General features: G+C 35.4%; 1 protein-coding gene across 1 annotated transcript; it reads right to left on the bottom strand.

The window, feature by feature from the left end:
- Nucleotides 1-2090: 2090 nt before the first annotated feature.
- On the bottom strand, nt 2091-8974 carry LOC146137023 (cytochrome P450 2U1-like). The gene is made up of 7 exons (XM_083395654.1): nt 8930-8974; nt 7640-7752; nt 6154-6269; nt 4826-4941; nt 3676-3820; nt 2985-3142; nt 2091-2411 (listed from the first exon to the last, which is right to left on the bottom strand). The coding sequence occupies exons 1-7, from the start codon at nt 8957-8959 to the stop codon at nt 2100-2102; spliced, it is 990 nt and encodes a 329-aa protein (XP_083251780.1). The 5' UTR covers nt 8960-8974; the 3' UTR covers nt 2091-2099.
- Nucleotides 8975-10618: the final 1644 nt, after the last annotated feature.

Raw genomic sequence — 10618 nt, 5'->3', positions numbered from 1 at the left:
AAGCAAGCCAAAGATGCTACAAGATTGCAAAGTAGGACATCATATTACCAGCCAATGACATCATATTACCAGCCAACAGAACAATACATCGCGTTATCCCCATTATTAATCATCAATACGCGTAGGCCTACAACGATTGTTGCAAACAGCCGATCTTTGCTCAGTAGTGCATTATAGCCATTCTAGATGTATGCAGAGAATCATTAACTAAATTATTTTAGTTGTTGGTTTATAAAGATTTCTTTTAAAACTACTTCACATAATTATATGTGTTTGCCTTGTTTTTCTCAAAATCCGGCTTACTTATCAGCAAGGTAAGGTTTTGCAAATTGTAAGGGCATTTCAAGCCTACCAAGAGCTGTGTGAGTTAAAACAAAAGTCAAGTCAAGTCATTTAAAACTAGTTACTTAGTGCACTTCAGCGTAAAGTCAATGACTCAATTCTTCCAACACTGCTAGAAGCTTTTATGCATAACTTGCAAGCCTTTGCTGTTATAATGTAATAATGGCTTTTGCAGCTTCTAGCTCGTTTTGAAAAAATGTGGTAATCCCAGTTTTGTCGCAAATTCCGTAGCGAGTTTAAACAAAAATACAGAAGTAACTTCTTCAGTTGCGTAAAAAATATTTTCTTGTTCAACAAATTTTAGGTTCTGTTCATAAATTGTATATAATGTATATAAATGGTTTGGGTCAAAAAACAATATAAAACCGTTAACTTCTTCAGCTACAGTAAACCATGCAGCTACACTTAATTTTGTCGACTTATAGTGTCATTTCGTTGTTGACAAATAGACACTTTGGTCTCCTTTCATACAATGTCGTGAGTCTTCTTAACACGCTTGGTTTACTAGATTTTGAATGCACCGTCCACCTTTTTTTGAAAGAGTATAAACAGTCACTCTTCCACAGATGTCTTCGATACTGTTTCCAGTAACGGTACTGTACCTAATCTGGCTGCGGTCCATGCGGTACTGCTGTGCCATAAAAGTCAATTGGAAATCACGTCGTGATTATATTCTTTATTTCAAATACAAAAACGAAAGTTGTTCAATATATTTTACCTTTGAAAGTGTGACGTTTGTAAGAGTTATAAATAGATCAAAAGTTTACCCAAGATAGTTAAATCATTTTCCATTTCAACCGTGATCAGCTGATTTTTCACGTTTGTTGTGTAGCAATGATTTTATGTTATTGTGCAATTGCAATAAACTTTGTACGCGAAAAAAACTACAAAGCAACCTGCATTCGCTCTGTAGGGATGGCAAAAATATTATAGCGATTTCTTAGTACTGAGTAATTGTAGGATTCGCACAACGCATATAGCATCCGTTCACGCATTTCTTCGAATTGTGTAGCGCAGGGTCTGTGTAACGAAACTAAATATTTCAGAGTCACCGAGTTCTGTCCCTTCTGGTTTGGTTGAGAAGTCAAAATTTGGAAAACTGGCTAGGAGACCTTTCAACATCATCAATGATCTTTAGCAGTTAATCTTAATTATTTGAAAATTTCAAAATCCCTTGAAGGTGGGTTAGCCTACAATTGTGTGACAGGTCTGAACAACTCAAAATGTGCAAGGATCGCATATTAGATTTCCATGATAATTTATAGCCAAGATAACGTTACCAAGGCATTTAATTACGTCATAAAAAAAGTAATCTTAAAAACACCTATATATTTTTGAGCAAGGTCGCAAAATCTGCAGCGGAAATCCAGTGTAAAGGAAATATGCCATTCTTTGGTTTAAACTTGCAAAACTTTATATCGAAAAGTGGCGCATTACGCAAACAAACGTTATTCGCATATTGTTCAAAGTCAAGACATGTTTATTCTAATTATACTAAAATTGCACGGACAAAAAATATAAATAAACGGAAAAATTCCATCTTCCTCTAACTCTGAATTATGTTCACCATCAAGGAAGATACCCGCGTTTGCAAGTAAAGAATCTTACGAAATAACAAAATGCTCTTTTTTCATTTGCAGTAATATTAGCTTTATTGCATTGAAAGTTGCGTTAGTTGATCAACATTAAACTGGGTTAGCAAACGAACTGTTACTGTAATTTTAATTACAATGCAGGTGCTTGGCTTAATAACGCAATTAGCGTTCTTTCATAATCATTGCGTAGTGGTTTGGTGAGTAGGCGGGTCCTACTGTCCCTTCCATTTTCAGAGAGGGTCCGTCAGGATTAGGATGAATGCTGAACCTCTGCAAGATTCCAACTACAAACAAGAACACTTCCATCCGCGCTAGATTTTCTCCCAAGCAATTCCGTGGACCTATTGAGAAGGGGATAATCCTGTCCGACTTGACGAACTTCCCGTTTTCGTCCAAGTGTCTGCTTGGCTGGAAATGCCTTGGGTTTGGCCAGATCTTAGAGTCGTTATGCACATTCCACAGATTCGGTAAAACCTGCATTTGTTATAATCTTTAAAATACGCTTACCACTTCAAAGATATACACAAAGCTCTCAATTAACGTTGCTTTTACGTTAAACAGCTATAGTAGGAATTACTTTGTAACACATTGAAATTTCAAGAGCGAAGATGTTTAGATGAAACATACATACATGATTTACCCAGTTGTAATTATAATGATTTTGTTTTACGGATGGCTAAAATTATGTCGAACAACGAGTATTGATTGCGAATTTATTTTGTCCAGGATGTTTATGCAAGCAAAATAATGGTGAAGAGTATTACAGCCCTAAGACATACAACAAAAAGGGCAACATTTTATGCTCCACAAAATACACGAAAACCCAGAGCTATATCAACGGGTCGTGCAGAATTTTAGGAAAACCGGAACATGAATTTTTGGCAAAAAACTAAATAAAAGGCAAAAAAAAAATTGTGCCAAAAGCTCACGTCTAGCCTACCTGTCGTAGGCCTATGCACAGGAGGTTTTTTTAGCATAGCTTCTCCTAGGAAGGCAATTGCATGATTTTGAAGGGCATAGTATACGCAGTACACCAGTTCCACTTACCTGGGTATCTTTTGGTATGAGATATCCCATAAACATTGTATCTTCGGTTGTGCTTCTTGAAACTCCAATGGGAGTCATCGTTTCTATCCGATAGATCTCCTGGATCATTGCTTTAGTGTACGGCAAATCGGCATCGTATCGTACTTTACCAGTCTTTCCTTATTAAAACATCAAACATGGAGTTCACGTTGGAAGTGACACTTTCGTTATCGACACATTGGTTACACGATATGACGCTATGTTAGCAAAGTGAATTAGCGCAAGTATTCATTGGGTTGAGATCTGCGACATCTCGTAAATTAACAAAAGTGCTGCTAGGTTGTTACAATATTAAAAAACTATATTTTTTATTCGAATAAAGTCTAGCATAATTTCAAATAGTATACAGAATAGTTGCGAATCACCCCTAAAAACTAACAATCAGCAAAAAAAGGCTCAATACATTAGTCCAAATTAAGGATAAACGACAATTTTAAGTAAAAACCAAGTAAGAACTGAACCGAATTCAATAAACCGTGGAATAGTTAGCAACAAAGACAACACGTACCCAAAAACGCCATATCACAATAACTTGCCCTTTCTGCCAAGTCAAAGAATTTTAATAAAATTTTGCCGGAAGAATTATATTCATAAAACAATGACTGACAGCAACAGCATATTCAAAGTCTAAATACTATTTTTTTGTCTTTACCTATCACATTGTCAATTTCCTCATGAACCTTCCGCTGAATTTCTGGGAACTTGATCATATAAAGAAGCGCCCAACGTACGGTACTAGAGGATGTTTCGGTACCCGCCGACAACAGGTCTTTCAGATATATGCGCAGCTGTTTCTTCTGCAAAAATAAACCAAGTATAGTTGTAAATTTTCATCAGAGGTGCAAAAAAGGCTGGTAACTGTTTTTACTCGCCAGATTGTTTGATTGTAGTGGAAAACAAGTTTTGCACCAAGATAATAAAACAATTGGTTTTAAAGCAGTTTTTTACAATTCATTTGTCACTGGGTTTCAAGTTGGAAATAATAAAAATAGTGGGTGGTAGCCAGACAATGGCGAATAAATGGATTTTTGTCAGAACCTTAAAATAAGTTTTTTGAGGTTTCTCGTTACCGTACTATTGAGTAATCTGACTTTTTACGTTGCAAAATTTAAGGTATAAGTACTCGTTGTCGTAACCTTTATACGAAGAATATACGCCATGAAAACGTATTACTGTCCCCCGCCAACTTTAAAGCGGTTTATATTGGACCATTAAATTAAAATGGTATTTCGCTGCCAGTGGGTATAGTCAAATGTTGCAAAACATCTTAAGTTCGTCTCGATTAGTTTATTGTTGTGCCGAATAGCCATACCTATCTTTGAGTGCTGTTTGGCACGCTGGACATTTTGTTTTGGCAATAAGGTATAGTAACTAATATTTGCCATACGAAGTTACCAGAAATATATTTATCGTTTGGAAGCGTTTTTCTGTTTATAAATGTTTTTGTTTTAGGTTATAACTAGCGTCTATTATTTTTAGTTAGATTTTTGTTAGACTTGTCAAAAAAGGCAAAATTTGCACGTCATGTCAAAATTGGTCAACATTATTTTCATGAAAATCAATTAAGTGTGTAAAAATACACATAAATCGTTGAGTATTGTTAAAATTAATGTATTTCTCATAGGTCAAAATTTTGTCAAAAAATATATTTTCAGGTCAAAATTTCAACTATTCAGGTCAATTTTTTTTAGGTAAAAAAATAATCGCCCTAGAGTTAGACTTTATATCGAAATAACAACATAGTATTTGCGATCTCGTCAACCACTGTGAACTGTACAAGCATCAAACGTAGGTAATCTCACGTTTTCAAAGGACGCGGCCTTTTTCTTATGCTCGATGAGAAATCTGTCGATGAGGTCATTAGGGTGATCTTCGTCCAATTCCTTTTCGTTCTCCGCAATAAAACCGTCGAACAAAGCTAAATGCATTACAGTATGGGACAGTGGTTCTTAACATTTGTAACCTGTCGACCCCCTACGTTATTCTGCAAGCTTCCGTCGAACCCCAAATTTTGTGTTAATATTCATTTCTTCCTCCTAGCAGCTGAAACCGGGCGTAAAACTTGCTTAGGTTAAATTCGCCAAACTTTCAATTTATAACGTTACACGACACAGACCAAAAAAGTTACCATTGGAATAGACCAGGGGTGGCCAACACGTGGCTCGCGACGCGAATGCGACATTTTAATCGGTTTTATGCGGCTCGTCCGTTCATATTGTATTTCATATTTTTTTAAGACTGTAAGCCAACTTCGGTTAAGTCACCAACTTATTTTGTCATTAACCTTTGCAAGCCTGCCATTGAAGAATGTTATAACTGACCCGCTAAGTATACCATCACAGACATGACAGTAAAGCCTTGTAAATTTCTTATTTTCATTTAGATAACATTAACTTTCAAAAAAAGAAATCTGGTTGTGCAAAACTAGAGCATCTGTGCATGCCAATAAGAAAGGCGTTTTTTTAGTTATTTCTTCCAGTGTGCAATGTGTGGCTCCATGCGGTTAACACAGCGGAAATGTGACTCTTAGTCGCTGACTGGTTGGCCACCCCTGCTATTGACTATAAATGTAATAAAGCGGCCAGAAGGTCAGCATTAGACAAATCATTTCGATGCAGTTTTTGCTTGTTGGGAGAAAATACAATTCATGCTACCCATTGTTTTTAATTGGAAAAGTTGAAATTCAATGTTATATTCGTACTTCAAACCAAACTTTAATAAAAAAAACACTGCAGAATAACTGGTGAGATCAGTAGTGAATCACGTGTATAATTTTGTTTCATTTGAATATCGATTGCTACAAATGCAAATTAACAGTTTCTACAGTTTAAAACTGGCCAACGCTAAGTTTTGAAAGATAGTGTCACTAGACCAAGGAAGACTGGAGTTTTTTAATTTGTAATGAATAATGGTGAGTCTAATTGGGCTGTTTGTAAAAATTCAAGTGTTACATTAGCAGCAGAAAGAGTTAATACCGATATAAACAGTTTTTACTCATATTTTTAACCTATGAGTTTTCCTTGTTAACACACGCGTCAGTGGAGCAGTGATCGACTGGCCAAAACCTGCCACCGATGGTTTTGGATTCTATAAAGATACACCCTAATGCCGATATAAAGAGGATACATACCATCTGCCCATGATATTTCTTTTTTCATCTTTTTCAAGGCATGCCTATAAGTAGGAAAATAGCGCACCCAGGGAGCTACTGTGAGTAAAATGTAGAAGAGTCCATCGTTGCGAAACCTGGCCATGAAAGTATTTATTACAGCAGAGATTTATGGCTGGTTATGTTAGGTTGGATTGCAATTTGGACGCAACAAGAAGGGCCACAACTTGAACAGACTTAGAATTACATTGACCACTTTTTTCTAAAGATAAAAATACAGACTATACCGAAACTTAATAGGGATACTCAATATTTCTAACAAAGAGTAATGCGGTCTGGTCTGATATCGAATCAGGGTTGCCAGGTTGGCCTTTTACGGCCAAAAGTAGAAGTTTGGCTTTTTAGAATACGCTTAACCGCTGATTTTTTTGTGGAGGTGGGGGGGGGGGGCATTTCTGGCATTGTATAGTTAAATTAGCAATACACATACTTGTGGAGAAAATTATTCATTTATTTTGATAAAAATATTTTTTTTAATTTGTGCGCAGGATAGATGTTATATATGGCTTGTGCTAGAATTTTTGTGCTAGAGAGTAGCGGCTAGCGGCATAACTTATAAAGATATTACACTTTAAAGTACCACGAGGTCACTAAAAGAACACACATTGAACGACCAGATTAGAACATTTGGCCTGTTGCTGATGTAGAACAAATTTTAAGTAACTTTAAAACAGTCACGCAATTTTAACCTAAATAAACGCCCCTCTTCAGCATTAAAAAAAAACTTGTCCCTTTTTCTTGCATATTTGGCTGCTTTTTGCAAAAGTTTGGCCTTTTCTAATTTTTGCATCTGGTCACCCTGTAACTAATTACGTAAATATTATGCTTAAACAAACAACAAAAATAAAACACAAGATACTATATACAGGGTGGGCCAAAAGTAGGTTTACAGTTATTAAACTTTGTTAGGTAGCATTAAATGTCCACCACGCTCACCTGACCTGACACCAATGGATTTCTTTTTTGGGGGGATGTTGTAAGAACAAGGTGTATGAGAAGAACCCCAAAACAATAAATTTACTTTGAGACCCAAACCCTACTTTTTATAACTGTAAGCCTACTTTTGGCCCACTCTGTATATAGTATCATTGGTTGAACGGTGAAACCAAATCGTGTAAAGGTAATTTTTCCAATGTTATGATGACATTTGTTTTAGCTTCAAGACGCTTAGCTACCTCAAGTTGGTTTGCTTTTTTTTAAATAATTTACCGTTTAAGGTAGAAAGCACCAGTGCTGTAATGACTTAATTATATACGGCTTATTATTGCTGAAACTTACATTACCGTAATTATTTATCGTTTTTGGTTTGAAATAATTTGGCTTTTTGAAACTTTTGCAAATGGCTTTTTCGTTGAATAATTTACCCCCTGGTATATACTATGATTGGCTTAGGTGAGTTTTGCCCTACTCGTTGCGAGTTAGGAGAGTTTTGTGGATCAATTCTTACACTTGTACAACATGTGAAACGTATGTGCGCAAATCTTCAGCACCTTCATCCGTGCATCTTCGTCGCATTGTGATGCTGTTGATCACGTTCGACACGTATTCCGTCAACGGCTTCTAAAATCCAACACACATTTTGTTTATGGCAAAACTCTACCAGAACGCACAAGAGTTTGATAAATCACAAATGTAATCAAAGTAAAGCGTAGCAATCATTTTGCAACACAGCGGAAATGTGACTCTTAGTCGCTGACTGGTTGGCCACCCCTGCTATTGACTATAAATGTAATAAAGTATTCCGTCAACGGCTTCTAAAATCCAACACACATTTTGTTTATGGCAAAACTCTACCAGAACGCACAAGAGTTTGATAAATCACAAATGTAATCAAAGTAAAGCGTAGCAATCATTTTGCAGGCCTTAAGCCAGACTTGGACAGCTAGATAATTCTAGTTTTCTAATTCATTGAACTAGAGCAAAATGCGTCTAATTCTAATTCTAATCTAATTTGTGAATTGCTTGTGCGCTCTAATTCTAATTCTAATCTAATTCAGGTTTTACCGAAAAATGCTACTTTGTCCAGTGGCATTTTTAGTCTCTCAGTTCACACACAGAATTTCAATTTAATTGTTTTTGTTCGACTTCTATGTAATTTTTACAGTTTAAAAAGCATAAAAAACGAAAAAAAATTAGCACGCAGATATTTACCAGTCACTTTCTTATAAGAATTAACTGCGATTAAATTAAATTAGTTGCAAATAATTAAATGTGATTTTAGTTCAAATTGTAGTTGAAATGAGGTTTTTAAGAATTCGGTAATTAATGTTCGTCTAATTTGAGAAAACTAAAATGCTCTACATTTAATTCAAATCTAATTTTAAAAAGCTAAAATAAATCTAGTTGTCCAAGTCTTCCTTAAGCACTATTAACTATTGGTGTTTTACTTTACCTCTGCTAATAAGGTCAAAAAATTAAAACAGTAGTGATTTGTTTAAAGAAAAGATTGTTGAATTTCTCATATCTTATCAAGAAAATTACATAAAATACAAAGTAAAGAAGAAAACCCCAAAATTTGCTCTAGTTAGTTTAAAACCCATCTTTCGTCCTAAAACCATGTGTTCAGTATATTGGAGCGACTTTGTTAATTTTTGAAAAAAAAGTGAAAAAAGAAAAACGTAGAGCATCGTAATTTGTTTGGTGCAGCTTAACTTTCAAACATGACAATGCATGGCTGCGGTCGTGATTGTGTGTTTGCCAACTGCAATCAGCACCCCGGAAATAATTTAAGCCCTGCCTCGAGAACGAAGGGTTGTTCATTTTTCATCTTGATAATTTCACAGAGCTGTTCTACTTCGTCCAAAACCCTGGTTTCCAAACTCTTGCCGTGTAGATTGGTGCTTTAACGTGAATATATGTGAAAAAAGATCGAAGTGGTTTTGCAAAAAGTTCTAGTATATTTTTACGAAATATTACTTTTGACTTTTTAAACAAACCTACTGCTTGATAACTTTTTCTTCTGACAGGCGATACTTAAAGTACGTTAAACTAGTGCTTCCCAACCAGCGGGTCGCGAGCATTTCTAAATGTTACAGTTTTCTATTAGATCGCAAAATTATTGCACTATTTACGTAACATTTATGCAACAATATCACAAATACGTAACGATTAGATGTGTCGTGTCGCATTCTCTATTTCAGTACGTATATCAGTAGTAAAGATGCAGTTTTGTGTAATTTTATTTGTTTGGTCATATCTCATTGTGGGTCGCATAATAAAACTTGCATTAAAAGTGAGTTGTGAACTGAAAAAGGTTGGGAAGCACTGCATTAAACTATTTTTCCTTGAAAGGTAATGGTAGAAAAATTTTAATTTTTAATTACAGATTGAACCAATTGTTTACCCCGTCAATGCCTTAAGTCCAAATCTTCTCTGTGGATGCCAATTTTTTTGATTGTTTTGTAGGAGAATTCCATAGCCGCCTTCCGTAACAAGACGAATGAAAAACGTTTGAGGTCGTCCGTTGAATTGGGCACTTTGATTAACGAAAGCCTGTATAAATTCATGTGAATTGTTTTAATAATAAAAACAATGAGTTAACAGAATGTAAGATGCACACACAAATGTGTACAACATCTGTGGTGTAAACCTTTTTGTTAACAGAATGTATGATTCTTAAAATCTTACTCTAATGATGTCAACAAACATGTTTTGTGCAAATCCGCCAATAACTATGAATTACTGAAAACACCTGCTAGAGCAGGAAAATGTATATGTTGAGGTGTTGTCCCACTTTTCCAGTAAAAAATTTAGCTTTTTCTGGCGTTGCTTGAACTTTGCATTTGAACACTTTTGACAATTCGGATAAGAAAAAAATTATCAATGGGCGCTAGTTTAATAGTAGCACAGTTCTTATATCAAACTTTATTTGAACCATGTATTATTGTATTTAGGACTTTTTAATACAAATTTGCTGTGTTTGTGTGGGTCTGTTATAACCGCAGTTACCTTATTCCTGCTGTATTGTATTAAATGCGATCTTCTTATGTCTGCTTACATCTGTTGTATCTACTGTCTTCGTCAGAGACAGGCTTTTTTCTTGTCTAGGCTGACATGCCCTACGGCTTACAGCAGTGATTCCCCAAATGTGTGCTTTGAGGGATGGCAAAGTTTGCCGCAAAACTTTTCATAATTTTGGAAATGCAGTATTTTGCATAACCAATAGGGACATACACACAAGCATTTTAGACTTAAATACGCACTATCCATTACAATTTAATCATATTTTGAGTTTGTCGTGTGTTAAGGGCAATTGTAAAATGACTCTATTGTTGTTCTGTTAAAAGTTGTCGCGAAATATTTAAGATATTTTTAGCGCGCCGCGAGCCAAAAACAGTTTGGAATCACTGATTTACGGCGTCTTTACGAAGTTAATATCCCGAAGGAACATTATTGCCTCATATTTTGGTGAATACAAATTTCTCTA

Source organism: Ascidiella aspersa, chromosome 8 (genome assembly GCF_963924565.1).
Source record: "Ascidiella aspersa chromosome 8, kaAscAspe10.2, whole genome shotgun sequence".
In the NCBI taxonomy this organism is placed as follows: domain Eukaryota; kingdom Metazoa; phylum Chordata; class Ascidiacea; order Phlebobranchia; family Ascidiidae; genus Ascidiella; species Ascidiella aspersa.
This window is presented reverse-complemented; position numbering and strand designations above follow the sequence as displayed.

What these genes read in the sequence shown, in the direction of transcription:
- LOC146137023 (XM_083395654.1), bottom strand. Translation starts at nt 8,959, where the DNA reads ATGAAAAATGAACAACCCTTCGTTCTCGAG. An exon ending in GTTTCACATGTTGTACAAGT is followed by an intron (nt 6,270 to 7,639) that starts GTAAGAATTGAT and finishes TTTCATGGCCAG; the next exon opens with GTTTCGCAACGATGGACTCT. An exon ending in AGGCCGCGTCCTTTGAAAAC is followed by an intron (nt 3,821 to 4,825) that starts GTGAGATTACCT and finishes TTATTTTTGCAG; the next exon opens with AAGAAACAGCTGCGCATATA.